Consider the following 23,940-nt stretch of genomic DNA (forward strand, 5'->3'; position numbering starts at 1 on the left):
GATGGTACTAGCACATTAGAGAGGGATGACCTAAGTTCAGGAAACCAGGATGTAGAAGAATTTTGGGTTGAGGTGAGAAGTGACAAAGGCAAGGAGTCACTTGTGGGAGTGGTGTACAAGCCCCCTAATTTGTAACTACACAGTAGGATAGAGTATAAAAGAAGAGATAATGGAAGCTTGCCAGAAAAGTACAGCAATAATCATTGGAGGTTTTAACCTACACAGAGACTAGAAAAATCAAATGGGCAGAGGTAGCGTAGATGAGGAGTTCACAGAATGTTTTTAGAATAACACGTACTGGAGCCAACTAGAGAGGAAACCTGGTATTGAGCAATGAGATAGGATTAATTGATAACCTCCTTGTGAAGGCAGTCCTGGCTAGTAGCATTCATAATATGATTGAATTTTACATTCATTTTGAGATGGAAACAACTGTGTCAAAGACTAGTATTTAAACTTAAATAAGGGCAATTATGAAGTCAGGAAAGCAGAGCTAGCTAAAGTGAACTGGCAAATGAGGTGAAGGGCTAAATCAATAAAGATTCAGTGGCAGACATTTTAAAGAGATATTTCAGGATACACACATTCCAATGAGAGAAAAATTCCAAGGGAAGAGCCTAAAAAAGTTAAAGACCATATCAAACTTAAAGAAAAAGCATATATTTACGCAAAGACCGGTGGCAGGTGAGAAGATTGGAAAGAACAAAGTACAGCAAAGAATGACAAAAAGAATAAGGAGGAGAACAAAGAGCACAAGAGAGAGATAGCTACTAATATAAAGACAGATAGTAAGAGATTCTATAGATATTTAATTCAGAAAAGAGTTAACAAAGCGAGCATTGGTCCTATAGAAAGTGCGTCTGGGGAAAAGATAATGGAAAGTTGGGAGATGGTGGATGAATTAAACAGGTATTTTGCTTCAGCCTTCACTATAGAAGACACAAGTAACATCGTGGAAATAACGTAAATCAGGAAGCGGAAGGAAGGGAGGAACTCGGAAAATTACGATCACCAGGGAAGTGGTATTGAGCAAATTAATGCAGCTGTGGGCTGCAAATCCCAAGTGCAGGATGACTTCACCCTAAAGTTTTGGAAGAAGTGACTAGTGAGATGGTTGATGCATTAGTTTTAATTTTCCAAAATTCCTTAGATTTGGGGAAGGTTCCATTAGATTAGAAAATAGCAAATGTAACTCCTTTATTCGAAAAGGGATGGCAACAGAAAGTAGGAAAGTACAGACCAGTTAACCTAACATCTGTCATCGGGAAAACATTGGAATATATTATTAAAGATTATTATAGCAAGGCACTTAAAAAAAAATTCAAGGCAATCAGGCAGAGTCAACGTGGTTTTGTGAAAGGGAAATCATGTTTAACTAATTTATTGGAGTCCTTTGAAGAAGCTACATGTGCTGTGGATAAAGGGGAACCAGTGGATGTACTCAACTTAGATTTCCAGAAGGCATTTGATAAGATGGGATGCCACATCAAAAAAGTTATTGTGCAAAATAGGAACTCATGGTATGGGGGTAACATATTGTCGTAGATAGAAGATTGGCTAGCTAACAAGAAGCAGAGAGTTGGCTTAAATGTGTCTTTTTCTGGTTGGCAGGGTGTGATAAGTAGTATGCCACAGGGGTCAGTACTGGGGCCTCAACTTTTTATAATTTATATAAATGACTTGGATGAAGGGACCACAGGAATGGTAGCTAAATTTGCTGATGACACAAAGATAGGTAGGAGAGTAAAATGTGAAGAGGACATAAGGAGGCTACAACTACAATACAGTGGTTGTGCTTTTCTGTCTGCGTGTGTGATTTAATTACATTTTGCAGCCAAGCAGACTGCAAGTTGAAGTTGTCAAAAGAAGTAATGTTATGGCAGGAGGATGGTAGATGCCAAGCTGCCCAAATCCCAAAGGGAAATTTGAAGCAGCTGTCACAACTATTTGCATTTTGTACTTATTTTGAGATGCGGGATTTGAATTCGAAAAGAAGGCCATCAAGTCTTATAGATTTCTTACAAAATTAAATTAATATTTTTTAATAGAAGAAATGATTTTGAGCACAGACTAAGATCTACAAATTACTACTACGAAAACTTAAAAATCCCCTAATTAATCTAATCCCCCCAGCTACACCTCCACTAAGTCAACAGTGACACATTGGGCAGAATTTTCAGGGTGACATGACGGGGGCGGGCCTTGCACGTCAGCGGGTAACATGATGCGCGGTGACGTCGGGCGAGTGTCCCAACGTCACCATGCGCCATCGCGATATTTCATTGGTGGACACGCGATGAAGTGCGACGCATGTCCGCCATTAATTAACGGGCTAGTTAAGGCCCTTAACTTGGCAATCGATGCCAATTTTCAGGTGCCTGTGCGATCTTCAGCTCGGCGCATGAGCGCAACGGGCAGGCAGGTAAGCGACTTTTTAATAAAACTCATCCACGGGCAGGATAAGAGGGCTCAGTGGGACTGTCAATTTGGTCTATGAAGTATTTATTGCAGAAAGTTTTTTAAACTTGCCTGTGTGATCTGTAACAGTTCAAAATGAATTTCAATAGCTTTCTGTGCACTTTTAACCTTCAGTTCAGCATTCTTCAGTCAGGAAACTTTATCGGGCCTGCAGCTTTCCGGGGGCTTCCCTTTAGCCTGGGTATGACATGTCTACTGGAGGCAGCTCCTCTGAGGAGGAAGGGAGCGCTAGAATGAGGAGGAGGCCAGGAGAGCACAATCAGGCTCCAGGGGAGCCACCAGGGGAGTACAGAACCAGGCACAAGGGGCGCAGGGCCAAGAGGTAGTCCAAGGTGGAAGGCACTGCAGAAGACGCCACTATCCTGTTGCCAGGGTATGCAAGAGAGAAGCAACTACCTCAATATGACTGAGGCGCTGTACCGAAGGAGGCTCCGACCGTCAAGGGAGACAGTACACTACATCTGTCAGATGATTAGCCCTGTCTCCCCTAACTGTATGGGTGGACACCCCATGCCACTGGCTCTGAAGGTCACTGTTGCCCTCAAGTTCTGTGCATCTGGTTCCTTCCAGGGCTCGGTGGGTGATCTTTGCAGTATCTCCCAATCAGCCGTCCACACTTGCGTCAAGCATGCCACAGACGCTCTGGTCAGGCATGCATTGACCTTCGTCCAGTTCCGCTGTGACCAGGCAAGTCAGGCACAGCGAGCTAGAGGCTTCGCAGCGATAGCTGGCTCCCCCCGCATCCAGGATGCAATAGACTGTACACATGTGGTCATCAAGGCGCCAGCAGGTGAGCCCGGTGCCTTCGTCAACAGGAAGGGCTTCCACTCCTTGAGCGTGCAGATAGTGTGTGATCACAGGATGCTGATTCTACAAGTCTGTGCAAGGTACCCAGGCAGCTCCCACAACGCCTAAATCCTTAGACACTCCCAGGTGCTGGGGCTCTTCAGTGCTCCGGCTCAACTTGATGGATGGCTGCTGGGTGACAAGGGCCATCCCCTCAAAAGATGGCTCATGACGCCTCTCCGCCATCCAGGAACAGAAGTTGAGCAGCGGTACAATAGGAGCCACGTCCTCCACAAGGGCTGTGGTGAAGAGAGCCATCAGTCTTCTCAAGATGCACTTTTGATGCCTGGACTTCTCAGGAGGCACACTCCAGCACCTCCACAGATCGTGTCTCGGTGATAGTGGTTGCATGCTGCGCTCTGCACAATCTTGCGCTGGAAAGGGGGGACGCAATGGACGATGAAGACGTTGATGCAGTGGATGCGGCTGCACCTGATGAATCCAGCAATGATTCAGAGGATGAGGAAGCACAGGGCAATGATGAGGGCTGAGTGCTGACCCGGCACTACATCTAGGAGGCAGGGAGATTTTAATCCAATGAACCTTCAGCTAGTTCCACACAAATGGATCAGGAGGATCAGCTTTGTCTGGCGCTTCCATACGTGGCACTTAAGTCTTACATCAGCCACTTCATCAGCTGCAACTCAGGGCTTTGGACATAAACCTCCAATGTCCACTCAAACACTCATGACATGTCTGTAAAGCATACAAATACAGCTCAAAGGAGCCACCCTCTGCCATGGTAGCATATCTGGATTTCATTTCATCCATGATATGGTGCAACAAAATGAAAGCAAAATGTTTTTACAACAGCAATAAATAATAATTCCCTAATCTAGGGTCAACACAAAAGCACCAGTGAGAAACCCGTGGTGTGCCTAAGGTGTCTTATGCTTACGTTTACGGGTGCTACGTCTTGGTGCCTCCCCATCGCTCGGAGTGGCTTCTGAGACAGCCTGCTGACTCTGCTGTCCTGGTGGCCTTGATGACCTTGGTAGACATCCTCTGGCCCATGGAGCCTGTGCTGGCCCCACCTGGGAGGGAGTGGCTATGGCACCTCCCCAGTTGTTGCAGCCTCAATGGATGCAACGGTCACTGGCAAAGGGGTGGAGGAGCTGCTGCCCTCATCCGCAGCGCCCTGAGAGGAACCCGCAAAGACGACAGGCAGCTGCTGTGCTGACGTGAGGTTGCTTTGGACCTCCCTGCTCACCGCAGATGGATGGGCACCAAGCTGGGAAATTTGGTGCCCAGACCATGTCCCACATTGCCAATGACCGTCTGTGGACACTGGCGCTGTGAGGGGTTGTGGGTCCGAGCGTATCCCCAGGAGAAGCTGCTTGTTCTCCTGGAAGCCCCTTTCCATGGAGGAAGCATGACACTCTGACATGAGGCTCATGGTATCACTCATGCTCCGCATGGACTTCTCCACCACGGACACCAAGCGAAGCATAGTCTCATGCAACACTCCCAGATGCTCCCACACATCTGGCTGAATTTCCTGCAGCTGCTGCATCGCAGATGACTCCAGAGGCGCATCACCACACCCCGACTCAGCATGTGCCTGGTCCCCTGCAGTCCTCTGGCTGCTGATGCCATCTGCACTCTCTCTGCCATCTCCTTCAGCAATTGTGAAGTGCCCTCTCCACTGTGCCCCAGGACACCAGCCAATGTTGCAATTCCCACTGATGTGCTAGTATCTGCACTGGTGCTTGCCTGGCAGAAATGGTGTGACGCAGGTGACAGTACATGGCCCTCAGGTGTGAGAGGGGGCATCTGTATTGGAGCATGGTCACCAGCCTCTGATGATGATGAAAATAACTACAAGGACAATGGAGCAGTTAATCCTACAGTGACACACTTCATCCCTTTCCCCCAAACTCATTATGGGCTCAACTTTCCAGAACCTAAGGAGACGACCATTGGTGGGGTGGCAAATAGTCAGGAGGATACCCTAACATTACAGGTGGATACAGACGGGCTGGTCAGATGGCCTAAGGAATGCCAAATGGAATGTTATGTGGATAAGTGTGAGGTGATGCACTTGGGCAAGACAAACAATGTACGGAATACACGAGGAATGGTAGGACCGTGGAAAGTAAAAAGGATCAGAAGGACCTTGCTGGGTATGTCAATAGGCCTGTTAAGGTAGCGGGACAGGTACATAAGGCTTTTAAGAATGTAAATGCCATACTTGCCTTTATTAGCCAAGGAATAGAATGTAGGAACAGGGAGGTAATGTTGCAAGTGCAGAAAACGCTGCCGAGGCCACAGCTATACTTGTGTGTGCAGTTGTGATCAGCACTTCATGGGAGGGATGTGATTGGAGTGGAGAGAGTGCAGAGGTCACTGACCTGGATGCATGCTGGGCTGGGGATATTTGCTGTAGAGCACAGGAGATTGAGGGGTGACATTATTGAGCTTCATAACATTTTGAGGGGCATAGATAGGGTGGACAGAAAGCAACTTTTCCCCTTTGCGGAGGGATGACTAACCTGGTGGCATTTATTTAAGGTAAGGGGCATGAGGTTGACAGGTAGGCGATGAGGAACTCTTGCACTCAGTCATTTGGGACGCACTAGCTGAAAGGGTGGTGGACGCAGAAACCCTCCTAATATGTAATAAGTATTTGGATGTGCAGTTGCGATGTCATGGCATACAAGGCCATGGGGATAGTGGTTAGAAATGGGATAAGGTGACTTTGGAAGGTGCTGGACACACGCATCTTCGAAGGGCCGAGGTACCTTTGTCCATGACCCAGACATCTGACTCTATCTGCTTGTGAATGAGCAGTGTTGCTACATTAACAATTCCAACAATCATCAGTGCTTTGGATGGTGGGAAGACAGAACAGATGTCACTGTGGACCTCAAATAGCTGGCCGCTCCACCCCAGCCTCACCGACACCTGTGGGCCTGGGCGTATGATGCATTTCAAGTTCCAGGGCCTCCTGCTCAAAATGGCTCAATATCCCCTACTGGGCCTGGCTGCCTCCAGTGCGCAAAGGCTCATAAGCATTGTGTGCTTTTTTCTCCTGCAAAACCATTCACTGAGGCTAATCGCACATGTACACTGCACACGCATGCTGCACCCCAACCACAGTGGCCCATCTGAGGCCTCCAGTGCCTCCTCTCCCCGCTACTGCTGATCAGTCACAAAAATATGGTACGGCTGCTCCCAACCCTCCCCTGCCCAATGGCCACCTTGGACACATTCTGTGTCCGTCACTTTCAGAAACACAAGGTCTTAGCTCCTATGGTGAGGAGGCTCAACTCGGTGCGGTGCCGAGGGCACCAGATAGCTCTTGGTCACAAGACCTTGAAGCTCCCCTTCCACAATCTCATCACCATGAATAGGACATGTGTTGGAGTTCTGAGTATGTGCCCAGCTGCACCTCCTGCAGGTTGCCCCCAGACTAGTCATGTGCTACTAAGACCAACATATAGTGCGGGGAGAACCCATCTTCTCGTGAAGCACTGAGGCTGATGTAAGCTATCTGCTTGCTCACCCAACGTGCGACAAACGTCCAACATGAGTCAATGCAGTCACAGCAGTAAGACTTGGGCGGGGGTGCCGGAGTCCTCAAAGGCTAAGGCTACCTGCTGGTTTAAATGCCAAACACCAACACGGTACTCACCATTCCAGAGTGCAACATATTGTTGAAGCGCTTACGGCACTGGATCCAGGTGCGCCGCACCATGTCGTGGTAGCTCACCACCTCCACCACCTCCTCCCAGGCACGCTTCGTCATGTAGGGGGGGCCTCTTCCTCCCATCCTGGGGAAACAGCACCTCCCACTGTGCTGCCACTTCCCTGAGAAGGGCAGCAAGGTAATCATCAGAAAAGTGAGAGACACATCGGCTCCCCACTGGCCTACCCTCCAGCCTGCCCTGTTCCTGGGCCACACCCTGCAGACTGCCCTCCTCCTCTGGCCTTCCCTCAACATTGGCCTGCTGTGCAGATGCCCTGCGGTACCACCTGCAGCTGGCCATAGTGAACAGCCTAAAGGAGGCTGCCAGGCCTTTTTTTAAACAGACTGCTGGGTTGCCATTGGACCCAGTGGTCTGTACGCGCTCACCACAAGCTTCAGACTTCCGCTCTCCACAGGATAGGAAATGCGCTGGGTGAGCCTTAATTGGCCCTCCTGTGCAAAATGGCGGCACAGCTCCGACTGTGAGTGGCAATCAGGTCCACGGCCACCTGCGTCAGCACCTGCTCTGCCCGCCTGCCAAACAGAAAATTTTGGCCATAGATTTTAAAAGACCCAGGCAAAGTAACACACAACACCCTGAACAGTCGAATACAGTGAGTTTTTCTCAGCTTCATTTCCTTGTAGAAATCAACTTGAGGCTTAGATGCTGGAGGCTAGTGTTAGATCTTAGAATCTCTTCCCTTACACATAGCCTTCTCCCCTTTATACATATCTTCCCCTTTAAATGCAATTTCCCATGGATTCACTATGAGCAGGATTTTCCCTTCGTCTGGCTGGCAGGCCTGGGAGTGGCCACAAAATGGACAACAGCCCGCAATCAGGCCCCACCCGCGATTTCACACTGGCTGGGCAATTACCAAGAACCTCAGCACTGCTGGGGTGGGGGCAGGAGGAACACCTGGCAACCGTAAGATTGGACGGGCAGCGAAAAATATGACTTAATTAATTGATGGGCTTAAAAGCCCACTTAATTGTCGGTGGGTGCACTGCCAACTCTTGCACGCACCTGCCGACCGAAATATCGTGCGAGCGCACAGTGATGTCAGTGCATTCTCCCAAAGTCATCGTGCACTATTTTATACCCAATCAGGTCAGGTGCGCACCTACCCGTGGGGCGTAAAATTCTCCCTACGTCTTTGGGCTTTCACCTCTTTAATAATAAAAATCCATTAAAATACCAATTTCACCAGTAATCTTTGGGAAAAATGAACGCACTGGGGAGAATTTTCTCCCCATTGGGGCGGCTGAATGGGAGCGGGCGGGTGTGCAGCCAATCGCCGCCCGTGATTGGCTGCACATCACTATTTTACATGGGTGGGCCAATTAAGGTGTGTGATGCGCACCCAGAATCGCTAAGTGCTCCCTGTGTGTGTGGGGGGTAGGAGGCTGAGTCGGGGGCTGCGCTCTTTCATGCATGCACGCGAAAGAGCGTAGAAATCTCCCTGAAGCATGGAACTGCCTCAGGGAGTTTAATTTCATTATCAAAAAGTGAATAAAAGATTTTTAAAAATTATTCAGCCATGTCCCCGCTCATGTGACTGTGTCACATGAGCTTGGACACGTCCATGAATTTTATTAAAAATTTTTATTAAAGTTTAAAAACCTTCATGAAATCTCATCCCACCCTTGGATGAGGTTCCATGAAAAATGCGAAGGCTGCCTGGGCTCTTTGCCTGCCTGCCTGCCAAACCTAAGGTTGGACGGGCAGCTTTGTTATTGTTTTAATTACTATTTAAATGGCCTTAAAAGGCCTTTGACAGTTCGGCAGGTGTACAGCTGATTCCGATGCGCGCCCGCTGAACTGAAGATCGGAATGATGCGTGGTGACGTCGGGACGCATGCCCGACGTTACCGTGCGTCATTTTACACGTCGGCAAGCAGGGCCCGCTCCCACATGCTGACCAGAAATTTCAGGCCACTGTTTCTTTACTTCTCCCGGCAAGGTATAACATTTCACCCCCTCCTTTGAATTCAATGTAGTTTGATTTATTTAAAAATACAAATGTTCCCTTCACATCTCTGCTTACCTACTTAACAGTTCAAACCTAGATTATCTTCTGTTACATCAAAGCCTTCAGAACAGCTGTCTTTAATTCAGTTAAATCTCTTTCACACACACACACACACACACACACAGGCCCCACTATTACTCTACATTACAATAAATTCCGATAACAATGAAGATTATTATATCTTCCTGATATCCTCTTCCTTATTAAAAAATGAGCTTCCATAATTTAAAAAGATGACTTTAGTTTCTGAACCAATCTTACATTACCTCCTATACTTATTACACTATTACATTACCAGACGCATGGATTAGCATAGCAATATATATACAAATCCTTAGTACCAACAGAAATCATCCCAGTCTAGTTCCAGGTTTTAAATGATCAATTTTCCCTATAAGCTCCAAACCCTTGACCTTGTATCTGTTATCGGATTTTCTCTTCCTGCCACATGTATAATCTGTAGATTAAATGGTTGCAGTAATAAACTCCATCGGAATAGCCTTGCAGTTCTGCCTCGAAATTTGTCCAGAAATTTTAAAGGATTGTGGTCTGTGTAAACAAATGTTTCTGATGAATTGTTTGCAATGTAAATTTCCAAAATGCTGCAATGTAAACACTAACCCTAAAGTCTCGTTTTTGATCATTGAATATCTTCTCTGTTGTACATTCAATTTCTGTGAAAAATACCCTATTGGTTATTCAATTCCAGTGTCATCACCTTGTAACAGTATGAACCCAATGCCTATTTCACTTGCATCAATGGCCAAATTAAATTGCTTGGCATAATTGGGCACTGCCAGAACTGGTGTAAAAGTTAATACAGTTTTCAAACTGTCAAATGCTTTCTGACACTTCTGTGTCCATTGAAACTTCTTGTTTCTTTTTAATAGTTCAGTCAATGGAGCAACCACACTGCTGAAATTTGGTACAAAGTTACGATAAAACCCACTCATGCCCAGAAATCTCAAATGTCTAATTTTCTTGTAGGCATGAGGAAATCCATGATAGCCTTGACTTTCACATCTCTTAGAGCCACATTACCATGTCCAATGGTATGGCCTAGATATGTAACTTGCAGTTTTGCAAATGCACTTTTCACCAAGTTCATCACCAAATTAGCTTCTTGTAATCAAGTAAATAATTCTTCCAGATGTTGTAAATGCTCCTCCCCCATCTGACTGAAAACATCAAGTCGTCAATATAAACAGTACAATTGCTCAAACCTGCAATTACTTTGTTTGTCATTCTTTGAAATGTTGCAGATGCATTTTTCATACTAAACGGCATGACTTTAAACTGATATAGTCCATCTGGCATCACAAAAGCCTTTGCTGCCACTGATAACAGTACTTGCCAACATCCTCTTAGCAAGTCAATCTTTGTGATAAATTTTGATTGTCCCACTTTCTCAATGCAATCTTTCAACTGTGGTATAGGATATGAATCCACTTTTGTCACTGTATTTACCTTTGGATAGTCCAAACATAATCTTTGTGTTCCGGCCTGTTTCAGTACTAGCACAATAGGCAAACTCCAGTTACTGCAACTAGACTCCATCATATTATTCTTAAACATGAATTCAATTTTTTTCTGTACTTGTAATAACTTTGTCGGATTTAATCTATAAGGATGCTGCCTTATTGAAGATGAAACTTCTACACATACATCATTTATAGCTAAATTTGTCCTTCCCAGCTTATTCCTACAAATATCTTTGTGTGACCACAATAGCTTCTCCAAATCACTTTGACACTTGTTTGAAAGGTAACTCAATACTGCATTTAAATTTTCTAGTATCCCCTCATTATTCAATTTGATTAGAGGAAAATCAATTTCAGAATTGTGCATTTCTATCTCTTTCTCATCATCTACCACTGCTAATACCTCCTTTTGGTCCTTTTCCCTGTCAAAGTATTTTTTAAGCATATTTACATGACACACCCTCTGATTCTTCCTTCTATCTGGAGTGGTTATTAAATACTTTACTTCACTCAATTTCTTTTCAAAACTATAAGGCCCACTAAACCTTGCCTTTAATAAGTTACCCAGTACTAGTAACAGAACTAGCACTTTCTCCCCAGCAGCAAAACTATGAGCTATAGCTTTTCTGTCTTCCTTCATTTACATCATTTGCTGTGATATCTTTAGATGTTCCCTAGTCAACTCACATGCTCTATCCAATCTCTCTCTGAAGTTTGATACATAATCCAGGAGAGTAGTTTCTGAATTTTTACTCACCAATTTCTCACGAATCAATTTCAATGGTCCTCTCACCTCATGATCATAAATTAGTTCAAAAGGGCTAAAACCATTTGATGCATTAGGAGCATCCCTAATAACAAATAACAAAAATGGAATTCCTGTAACCCAATCCTGTGGATATTCCTGACTATACACCCTCATCATAGTTTTTAAGGTTTGATGCCATCTTTCCAAAACCCCTTGTGACTCAGGATGGTAAGTTGCTGACTTAAATAGTTTTATCTCCAAGCTGTTCATTACTTCCTTAAACAGCTGTGACATGAAATTTGACCTGATTGTCTTTCTTTAGGTGCAACATATCTTGTAAAATATTTAGTCAACTCTTCCACAATTTTCTTTGTTGCAATATTTCTCAAAGGTATTGCTTCAGGAAACCTGATAGACACATCCATTGTTGTCAGTATGTACTGATTTCCACTTTTAGTTTTAGGGAGGGTCCTAAGCAATCAATCATGACCCTCGTAAAAGGCTCTTTAAATGCTGGAATGGAATTAAAGGTGAAGGTTTAATCACTGCTTCTGGTTTCTTTATCACTTGACATGTGTGACATGTTGTACAGAATTTGACTACATCCCTATGCAATCCAGGCCAATAAAAATATTTTTGTATTTTCATCTGTGCTGTTTTAATTCCTAAACGTGTCTCCATTGGAATTTCATGATCTATCCTCAGGATCTCATTTCTATATCCAAATGGTATTACAATCTGATGTACCTCCTTCCAGCTTTCATTTGCTGTAGCATGATAAGGCCTCCATTTTCTCATTAAGATATTACCCTTATAGTAATAACATTCTGGAATACTCTTTGCCTCTGTTTCTGAATAAGCTGTCTAATATAACTGTTTAATTTGCAAATATTTTTTCTGCTACTCCACTAACTGCCTTGGATTAAACACTTCAGCTGCATTGTCTTGCAGTATTTCTTCCTGAACAACCTTATCAAATACAGTGTCAGTTAATTGGATTTCCACACTTTCTCTCTGCCTTTGAAATTTCTATTCTTCTTGTTTCAACCCATGAGCCTATGATCATGTTATCACACAATCTGGAAACAATCCATGATGCTCTCTCTGCAACAATTCTATTGAAAACACTTCTACAGGCTTCTCATCTGCCATAGGCATCACCCACACATGTGATCCATTACCCCAGATAAATTGAATTCCTGAGATGGGCAATTTTGTCACTAATCCAACAATCACCTTACTCTTTAAATTTACGTTCCACAATGGAATAGGTGTAGCATCTCCATGAACCCCACTTATTATCACCTGTTCCTGCAGCACTCCCTCTGAACGACAAGTCACCCAGTACTGGTAACATAACTAGCACTTTCTCCCCAGCAACAAAACCATGAGCTGTTGCTTTCCTGTCTGCCTTCATTAAGGATTGACTAGCCCTGTGTCTCTTAAAATTTTAACATCTTTACCTACACCGCCCTGTACACATGGAAAGACTTACCCTTCATACACAAAATCTTTAAACATTTCTGCAACCTGCTCCTCGGAATTCTCTTGTAAAATTGTGAACACGTTCTCACTTCTTTACCTATCACTAATTCTTCCTGTTTTACCTGTACACACACCATTGGCTTTTCATGTGCCTGAACCTCAGAACCACAGTACTTTTACTTCCAGAACTATTATGCACCCCAATAATTCCAACAGATTTCCCTAGCAATTTCCAACACTCTAACTTTGTATGTCCAACTTTATTACAATGAAAACATTTCAATTTTTGAATGTCACTTCTACCCTTCCTTTTTATTTTGAGAAAAAAACTTCCTGAGAATTCCCACCCACTCCTTCTCTTCCCTAACTACCCACCTTCCTTTCACCTTCCCACTTTCTATCCTTCTCTGATTTAAACATGTGGCACAAACAAGGTTTAGCTCTATGAACTAACTCATAATCATCAGCTATCTCTGCTGCTTATTTTACTGTTTCAACCCTCTGTTCTTCCACATGAGTTCTCACTACCAAAGGAATTGAATTTTTAAATTCTTCAAAAGAATTACCTTGCTAACTAGGCTGTTTTCTCATATTCCTAAATTTCTGCCTCTATGCCTCAGGAATGAACTCATATATACTCAAAGTAGCCTTTTTTACCACATCATAGTTCTCGACATTTTTCCTGTTAGTGAAGCATAAACCTCATGTGGTCTACCCACCAACCTGGATTGTAACAACAGTGTCCAGTTTTCCTGTGGCCATTTCATCTGTTTAGCTATCTTCTCAAATGAAATAAAGAATGCTTCCACATCTCTCTCTTCAAACTTTAGAAAAGCTTGTACAAATTTAAACATCACCCCCTGGGGTCTGATCTGAAAGTAGGTCCTTCTGCACTTGCTGGTGTCTCTTTTTTAAATGCCAGCATTTTAAGCTGGGATTCTATCTCTTCCAACCTTACCATTTCTAACTCCCTTTCCTGTTATCATTCTCTCACCTGCCTTTTTGCCAGTCCCCTTTGAAATGCTTGTTCTTTTTCTTTTCCTTTTTCTGCTGCTTCTAGCTCAAGTTTTTTCAGTTTATTTGCTTGTTCTAGTTCAAGCTTCTTCATTTGTAACTCAAGTCTCATTATCTCCAACTGTGACTCACTAGTGTCAATTATCAGTTCCAACTTTAAATGCTGTGCTATACCTTCAATTATCTCTGCTTTTTTTGCCCCTGCAGGTAATCCCAGTTGTAACTTAACTGCCAATTCCATTAACCTAAATTTTGTTACTTTTTTGTAAACAGCCAAAGTTTTAACTTCAGCTCCTAGACAAGTCTTAGCAACTGGCAAAGTCATGTTGCAGTCTCACTACTTCAAACAAACAAACCTCACACCAACTCCTGAATTCAAAGTGCTTCTCGTACTCATAACCTTAACATTCACCAACTCCAAATGAATCAAAGAATCTCAAGTATATCCCACAAAGAGCCCTCAATTTCTGCTATGGCAGGCAGATGGTAAATACCAAGCTACCCAAACCTCAGAAGGAAAATTGAAGCAGCTGCCACAACTATTTGCAATTTGTACTTATTTTGAGATGCGGGCTTTGAATTCAGTAAAAGAAGGCTACCAAGTCTGCTAGGCTTCTTACAAGACTAAAGCTGAATTTTGCTGTCAGCGAGCAGGGGGCGCCCCGTTTAAATTTTCAGGCCCATTGAGGACATTGACAGGATCATTGAAACAATTAAAGGACCTGCCCGTCCAACCTTAAGGTTGGCAGGCAGGCCAGGAGCCTTGGTGGGCAATAGAAAAAACATGAATCCTCGTCCACCAGCAGGATGAGATTTCATGTAGGGATTTAAAAAGTTTAATTACGTTTTAGTGTAATTTATGAACATGCCCCATCTCATGTGACATTTTTAATGTTTTTAAAGCTGTCAGCGATCTCCTTGAGGCAGGACGTAGCCTCAGGGAGATGTGCACTTTCCCATGAGCATGCGCGAAAGAGCGCACTCTTACTTTTGGGGAATCCCCCTCCGCCCGTACAGGAAGCGCACAGCGCTTCCCGGCGGACGTCACGCTGGGCGGGCCTTAATTGGCCCGCCCACGTAAAATGGCAGCAGGGCCCGCTTCTCCGGCGGAGATTGGCTCCCACCCGCCGGAGATTGGGTCGGGCCGCCCACTCGGCAGGCAGAAAATTCTGCCCTAAATTATTCATTTTTTTAAATAGAAGAAATGATTTTGACCACATACTAATATCTACAAATTACTACTATGATAACTTAAAGATCCCCTAGTTAATCTAAACACCAGTGACACCTCTCCCAAGGCTACAGTCACGCATAGATTTTAAAAGACCCAGGCAAAGTAGCACAATATCCTGAAGTTGAATTCAAAGTGGGTTTTTCTCAACTTCAGTCCCTTTAAGACAGAAGTTTAAGGTTTAGATGCTAGACGCTTTTCACACTTGTGTTAGATCTTAGAATGCCTGCCTTTACACACAGCCTCCTCTCCTTTATACATATTTTTTCCCCATTGAATGCAATTTCCCATTGTTTCACTATGGGCAGAATCTTTTGGCTGGCATGCGGGTGGCTGAGCCCGCATGCCTGCGCTTAAAATGTCGTGCGAGCGTCCCGACGCCAGCGCACGGCATCACGATATTTCGGTTGGCGGGCGTGCTATGCAATTGGATGCGCAGCCACCATTAATTAAAGGCCTCGTTAAGGCCCTTAACTTGCCAATCGTCGACGATTTTGAGGGGCCCGTGTGAACTTTGGCTCGGCACACAGGCCCAACGGGCTGGTGATTTTTTTTTTTTTACAAACCTCATCCAGTGGTGGGATGAGGTTTGATAGCAGTTTTAGAAATGTTTAATAAAGTTTTTGTTTATTTTATTAACATGCTCCATCTCGTGTGACATTTTCACATCTGGGGGACATGTTAATGAATTTATTATTGTTCTATTTTTTATATTTGCCAGCCTTTCAGTGATTTCCCTGAGGCAGAACTTTGCCTCAGGGAGATGCGCGGCTCTTTCGCACATATGCGCGAAAAAGCGCATTCTGATAGTTGGGGAATTCCCCCTCCTTGCACAGGAAGCGCATAGCACTTCCCGTTGGGCGGCCCGAGGCCCGCCCACTTAAAATGGCCACGGGCCCCATTTCAGCGCAGCAATCGGCTGCCCGCCTGCCGCCGAGCCGGTGGGGCCCGCCCGCCCATTAGGGGCAAAATTCTGCCCTATGTCTTTGAACTTTTACCTCTCTAGTAATAAAAATCCATCAAAGTACCAATTTCACCAATAATCTTTGGGAAAAATAAACACCGTTTCTTAACTTCTCCTGGCTAGGTGTAACATTTCATTCCTTTCTTTGAATTCAATCTAATCTGGTTTATTTTAAAATGCAACTGTTCCCTTTACACCTATGTTTACCTACTTAACATTTCAAACCTAGCTTATTTTCTGTTACATCAAAGCTTTGAGACCAGCTGTGTTTAATTCAATTAAGGTGCCCTCCCCCACCATCTAGTCTCACACACACACACACACACTGACTCCACTATTACTCTACAATAAATTCCAATAACATTATGAAAATTATTATGTCTTCCTGCCAGTAAGATGTAGAGTGTCTTTAATTTGCTAATAAGAAAATGTGATTGAGGTCTTAGCATATAAGTTGTAAGGGGTATTTGCATTTTTTGATAGATGAAAGGGGATTTTAATTTCAAAGAGGTTAATGAGAATAATAGCAACATGAAAATATTATAGTATAAGAAAGGTAAAAGTTTCAAAGACTTATGAAACAATAGAATTTACATATTAAGAAATAGAGAAACATGTTTAAAGGAGAATGAGGCTACATGTCAGAGGAAGGCATTGTAATACCTAACAGAAGTATGTGAAACTCCCAGTGTCTGTGCATATGCCTGCTATCTACAGAAGCCAAACCTGGAGAGAGCCAATTTGAACTCCACTGTCTACAGTATTATATTAATTTGTCAGATCTGTTTAAAAGCTAAAATCTCTTTTTATACTGTTGCATTAAAGGGGATGTAACTGGGAGCCATGTTAATTAAGAATTTTAGGAGTTCCTATTGTAGCAATTTATAGACCTATGTACATGATTGAAATCTATTATTTTGTTAATAAATATTTTCATTTTATTTTTTTTTAAATCTCTAAAACCTTGGTGAACTTATTACTACTGAATTCAGTGTATGCATCTCAAAATAAATATAAACTGCAAAATCATTATGATAGCGTGATCGAGTTTCCCTCGTAGATTTCATCCACCTGGCACATGTCATCTGCCATGTCACAATAACATCCAAAATGGAATGTTGTCTGGAGGGGTGTACTTGTGGGTATGACCAAGTAAAGAGTATTTTTGGGGAGTGTTTTGTAAGACTAACCTTTTATTGTGTAACTGTAATCTTGTGTACTTAAGTTTTCCTTTGTGTTAATTAAACTTTTACTTTTAATTTTTATAATCCCAAAAGTGTTACTGGACCTCTCACTGCTGAGATTGGTACATTATCTTCTCATTTTCAGAGTACAAAAAAAATGGGTATGGCACATAAGACAAATTTCCGACTGGGATTTGGTTTACGCAGCAATTAACACCGACTGTGGTCATAATAATGTGAGCGAGTGTGTGTGTGTGTGAGCATCTGGCTCACTCCCAGCCTCAGGATTCATACTCACCCTCATCTCCACACACCTACACACTCAGTGGGTGTTGGTGGGGCTGAGTAAATAAGTACCCTGAGACTGAGAGTGAGCCAGAAAAACACAATTTTACCCTCTCACACTCTACTGGTCAGCTATTAATTACTTATTATTTTAAATTATTAACTTATTGCTTTGACATTGCTTTATTTTTGCTCAGCAAGTTGTTTCTTTTCTTCATATCTCAACGTTTTATTGTAATTCATGTTTAATGTTTCAACAAGCTTTATCTTTTTGAAATGTTCTCATTAGTCACTTGAGTTCGGAAAAATATTGAAATGTGACCCCTCTCATGAAATGGTTGGACAAGCTTGTTCTAAATGGTAGCAGTCGTGGGTTTGGAAGTTTGCTATCTAAGGAGGCTTGGTAAGTTCCTGCAGTGCATCTTGTAGATGATACACACTGCTGCCACCGTGCATTGGTGGTGGCGGGAATGAATGTTTGTGGATGGGGTGCCAATCCAGCGAGCTACTTTGTCCTGGATGGTGTCAAGCTTCTTGAGTGCTGTTGGAGCTGCACTCAACCAGGCAAGTGGAAAGTATTCCATCACACTCCTCACTTGTGCCTTGTAGGTGGTGGACAGGCTTTGGGGAGTCAGGAGGTGAGTCACCCGCTGCAGAATTCTCAGCCTCAATTAATTAAAATTAAGGGTAATCAAGACTAAACTTTTATGAGGGCGAAATTGTTCTTTGGTGCATTTAGGAAGTTAGCATTAACAAATGTTTTACATCAAACTTCATTTTCTTTTCCATTGAAGTCAATGAAAAAGAACTTCAAAACTAATTTTACCTCTTCTGTTTTGTGCAAATTATGAAAGATGCTTTGTTCCTTACTAGGTGAAAATGCTACCTACTCCAGCTAAATTTCATTACATCTTTAATCTGAGGGACCTATCTCGCATCTGGCAGGGAATGTTAACTGTAAAAACTAATGAATGCTCCAACCTGGAGACACTACTTGCTTTGTTCAAACATGAATGTACCAGGGTCATTGCAGACAGGTAATTACAATGCTAAAGGGGAAAATTTCACTCAATGCTTATTCCTGTAAAAGTGTGTTACTGTCAATTACACATGGTTGAAACTTACTTTGTGATGACACGTTAATAGATTTATTGACTCTCAAACAGTTCCAGCCAGCTTGCATTTGCTGTAGTGGGATATAGACCCATTTTCTCTGAGCATTAAAATGGTTTTCTGAATTACCAGGCTAACAACATTACTGCTACACCACCACCACCTCCCTATACCCACATAACATCAGAGTTGTGGAGAGCATTGCAATCACAGACAATCGAATCTGTGGTGCGTCTGCAGCTGGACCAATTCCCCCTCAGTTGTTGAGCTGGAGTCTGAGAGGCAGACATTGCAGGGTATCAGGAAGAGTTACTGAACATTTTGGCCAGTATTTTGTTGCATGTCATTCCTGATGTCATAAGCGGAACTGTATGCCACTTCCACTTTCTTCTTACCCTTTCCCATGAGATTATAATTAAAACTCTAAGTGCCAGCGACATGCATAGAAAACATATGTTTTTTTAGCTGCAGAGGAAGCTTTTTATTGGTGAAATCTGCTGTCAACTGACAATGCATAGGAGTTGATTGGGAGCACTGGTGAGTAAGGAGCGCAATTGGTGTCAGTCAGCAAGGATGCTCTAGCCATGGACTCAGTGCAGCAGTGGCTAGGTGAGAGGGGGATGAGGCCCCTCAACTTCTAAGAGCCCTTCCCTTGAGGGAGACAAGGGGATGCATTTGCACACCCATATGGCAGATGAACATGTGCTTCCTGCCCCAGGGCCTTCATCTCAGGACCTAGAGTTAGCAGCATTTCCTTATCCACTCCACCATTGACCCTAACAGCTCCAGCAGGCAGGGCTGAGGGGGATGCTGTTGCATCAGTGTAGGAGAGCCTCAGTATACTGGAGTCCTCAAGGTTCTATGCCTCCAGAGGATGTCAGCCATGGTCATCCAATTCAACAGGGCATGACACTGAGCATACTGCCTCCACCACAGCTGCTGATGTCAAGATTGCACTTAGATGTAGTGGAAGAAAATGAAAATTGAAATAAGTATGAGCACTGAGGCGGCAGCTGTGAGTTTGAATTTCATTTTGAACTGATAAAAAATGCACAATATAATGTTTTTTCTGTAATCCTTTGGAATTGTTGAGAATTTTTGAGGCCTGTCATAGTATCAGTTATAAATGTCATGGCACATCCCATGTTTCGCACATTGTGATGGCTAGAGAGGAGATAGGGACACAGACATTATGCCTAAATGAAATCTGTTGTGTTTTGTGCATTCTTAATTGAATGTTCATTTGAATTGTTAGTTCTGTGATGATCATTCTGTGGAATAGGCTTAAATCGCAGGCCAAGTTGCCCCCCTCCCCACCACCCACCTGATCTATGGGCTCTAGAGTGTATTGACCCTGTTCACTCTCAGGGGGTGTAAATGAGATAGATGCAGTTGCATTAAAAGCATTTCAGAGATGGTGCTGAATCAGAATGATTGGGCAAGGCAGGTTGTTATATAAATGTCCATGTACACCTGAGATGTCCTTGGTTCCAGCACTCACTTGTGAGTGTGTGACAAAGCTCCACTCTCAGTTTGATTCTACATGGTAGAGGATTCAGCATGGGAAGATAGCAGAGCTAGGTCTATACCCCAGGGATGGATGTCTGGCAATGGAGCGATAGTCATGCAGAAGCATCATCATGGTGCGAACCTTGTGCAGATCAGGTCATCAATGGCATATCTCTCCATGGTCCTGACATCCATGAAAGGGTCATTTGGATTTATGGTCTCCTCCTCATGATCCAACAAATCCTCATCATCTGTTCCTCATGCTCTTCCCCTTGCCATACCAGGCTGTGAAGTGCACAGCAAACCGTTACTATTGCAGAGCTCCTCCAGATTTGTCAAGGCAATGGAAGCACATTTTAAGAAGCTTAATAGTGTGTTCCATGATGGCACTAGTGGATGCATAAGCTTGATTGTAGCACTCCTCTGCCTTGTTCTGGGGATAACTCTTGGCATCATCAGCTATGTATGCGGTGATAGCCCTTTTCACTGAGGATCCAGCCAATTCCCTGGGCTGGGGCTTCAAGTAACTCTGAGTGCCATGAGTTACACAAGATGCATGCGTCATGGCAGCTGCCTGGGAAATGAGCAAAGATCTGCATTATTCTTTTCTTTCTCCTGCAGTTGCACACCAATTGCACATTTATGGAGTGAAAAGCTCAATGATTTATAAGTGCAGCTGGCTGTTCCCAGGAAGCTTTTCTGGCCACATGAGTACAGTTGGTGACACCTTGCATTTGAGGAAACCCAACAATGACATTGAATACAGCTTACCTTGCAGCCTGGTTTTCTTCATTGGTGGTGAAATGGATAAAGTCATTGGCACAACTAAATAGGACATCAGTCACCTCCTTTATGCATCTATGTGGCAGCCTATGAGATCCCACATATGTTGTCTGTCATGTCCTGGAAGCCAGGGTGTAGATATTGAGCACTGCTGTAATGTTTGAGGGCCATTGCCATGAAGTTCCCACTTAACCCACATGGTTGGATGCCTTGATGAACAATCCAGCATATCTTGGTGACCAATTCCTAGACATCCTCAGTCATCTCTGGCATGGCTGTCTGACATCTAGATGTAGATTGTTCTTGTCCTCTGGATGCATTGACATACCAGTGCTCGTCTTCATCAATGCCTTCTATTATGACATGGCAGATGACGTGTGCCAGGTGGATCGTATCCACATGGGAAACTCAATCCCACTATCAATGGTTTTACAATTGGTATTTATTTCAGGATGTATGCCCTGAATTCAGTAGTAACAAGTCCACCAAAACTTTTGAAATTTTTTAGAAAACTAAATTAAACATTTATTATCAAAGAAAAGATTTCAAGCACATACATAGGTTTACAAATCACTACTATAATAATAACTCCTACAACCCATAATTAATCTGGCTTCCAGTTACACCCTCATTAAGGCAATGGTAAAAAACAAGGCAAGTCAACACAATACCCTGGACAGTAGAATTCAAAGTGGCTTTTCCTAGCTTCTGTTTCTGTAGGTAGCAGCTTAATGCACAAATACTGGAGGCTTTTCATACTTCTGATAGATCTTACAAGGCCTTTTATCACATATAGGCTCATTCCCCTTTTTACATGTTTCTCTCTTTTAATGCAAATTCCATTGTTCCCATATATCTTTGGAACTTTACCTTTCTCATAATATAAATCTTTTCACAGTGCTAATATTATCAGTAACCTTTTGGAAAAATAAACACACTGCTTGGCCTAGCTTCTCTGGCTATGTGTACCTACCATCTCTTTGAAATTCATATCACTCTGATATATCAAAAAATGCAAATTCTGCTCACCTCATATTCCAAAACTTCATGTTTACATATTTAGCATTTCAAACCTAGCTGCTTTTGATGAGTCAAAGCAACCAGACCAGCTGTCTCCAATTCAATTAAATCCCACACAGACACATACACTCAGAAACTATCCAAACCCCACTATTAACCTACCTTTATAATACATCACAATAATATTATGAGAGATATTACACTTTTGTGACGCTTTTCTTGTTGTTTGCATCCAGACCAGCCTCCCACTCTGGTGCTGCTCACTGATGGCCTTGTGGCCTCTATGTTGAATAGCAAGTGGTTATATGGAGATGACAGTGATGTCACTGGCCTAGTGATCCAGAGGCCCAGGTTAATGCTCTTAGGGATGAGTTTAAATTCCACCATGGCAGCTGGTGAAATTTAAAGTTCAATTAATATAGACTATAATGCTAGTCTCAGTAATAGTAACCATCAAACCATCTTTTTGTTGTAAAAACCCATCCATGGTTCACTAAAAAAATTAAAGACAGCATCAACCTTAAAAAAAAGCATATAATGAAGCAAAGATGGGTGGCAGGTCAGAAGATTGGAAAGAATATAAAGAACAGGAAAGAATGATGAAAAGATTAATCAGGAGGGGAAAATTAGATGAGAGAAAGCTAACAAGTAATATAAATCAAATAGTAAGAGTTTCTATGGATATTTAAATAAGAAAGGAGTTAATAAAGTTAGTCCTATAGAGACTGCGTCTGGGGAATTGATGATAGAAAATAGGGAGATGGTGGATGAATTAAACAGGCACTTTAGGTCGGTCTTCACTATAGAGGATACAAGCAACATCCTGGAAATAGCTGAAAATCAGCAAATGCCAGGGATGAACTCGGAAAAATTACAATCACCAGGGAAGTGGTATTGAGCAAATTGTTGGAGCTGTGGACTGACAAATCCCCAGGTCCAGATGGACTTCACCCTAAGGTCTTGAAAGAAATGGCTAGTGAGATAGTTAGTGCATTGGTTTTAATTTTCCAAAATTCCCTAGACTCAGTGAGTTCCATTAGATTGGAAAATAGCAAATATAGCTCCTTTATTCAAAAAGGGAGGGAGACAGAAAACAGGGAATTATAGGCCAGTTAGCCTAACATCTGTCAGGGAAAATGTTAGAAGCTATTGTTAGAGATGTTATAGCAGGTCACTTGGAAAAATCAAGGCAGTTAGGCAGAGTCAACATGATTTTGTAAAAGGGAAATAACATTTAACCAATTTATTGGAGTTCTTTGAAGGAGTCAGGGGATAAAGGGGAACTGGTGGATGTACTGTGCCACATCAAAGGTTATTGCTGGAAAATAAATGGCAAATGGAGTATAATATGGGCAAATGTGAAAGCATTCATTTTGGCAGGAAGAATAAAAAGGAAGCTTATTATTTAAATGGTGAGAGATTGCAGTGCTCTGAGATTCAGAGGGATCTGGGCATCCCAGTGCATGAATCACAAAACATTAGTATGCAAGTATAGCAGGTAATTAGGAAAGCTGATGAAATGTTTTCATTACTGTGAAGGGAATTGAATATAAAAGTAGGGAGGTTATGCTTCAGTTGTACAGGACATTTATGAGACCACATCTGGAATATTGTGTACAGTACTGGTCTCCTTATTTAAAGAAAGATGTAAATGCGTTAGAAGCAGTTTGGAGAAGGTTTACTGGACTAACACTAGGAATGGGCAGGTGAATGAGGAAAGGCTGGACAGGTTATGCCTGTATCTACTGGAATTTAGAAGAATAAAAGGTGACTTAATTGAAACTTTAAGATCCTGAGAGGTCTTGACAAGGTGGATGTGGAGAGGATGTTTCCTTTTGTGTGAGAATCTAGAACTAGGGGTCTCTGTTTAAAAATAAGCGGTCTCTCATTTAGGGCAGATAAGGAGAATTTTTTTCTCTGAGGGTGATGAGTCTTTTTGGAACTGTTTTCCTCTAAAAGCAGTGGAAACAGATTCTTTGAATACTTTTAAGACAGAGCTAGATAGATTCTTGATTCATAAGGTGGTGAAAGGTTATCGGGGTTGGCAGGAACGTGGGGTTTAGATTAATTCAGATCAG

At 42.9% G+C, this 23,940-nt stretch overlaps 1 protein-coding gene across 1 annotated transcript in view; it reads left to right on the forward strand.

The window, feature by feature from the left end:
- Positions 1–23,940, forward strand: part of LOC121278115 (dynein heavy chain 8, axonemal-like) — a 1,831,678-nt gene that overhangs the window by 1,252,119 nt on the left and 555,619 nt on the right. The window contains exon 60 of the mRNA XM_041188200.1: positions 18,311–18,474. Within this exon, the coding sequence (XP_041044134.1) occupies positions 18,311–18,474 (164 nt within the window). The remainder of the gene's footprint in view (positions 1–18,310; positions 18,475–23,940) is intronic.

The sequence above is a fragment of the Carcharodon carcharias genome, chromosome 5 (genome assembly GCF_017639515.1).
Source record: "Carcharodon carcharias isolate sCarCar2 chromosome 5, sCarCar2.pri, whole genome shotgun sequence".
Classification (NCBI taxonomy): domain Eukaryota; kingdom Metazoa; phylum Chordata; class Chondrichthyes; order Lamniformes; family Lamnidae; genus Carcharodon; species Carcharodon carcharias.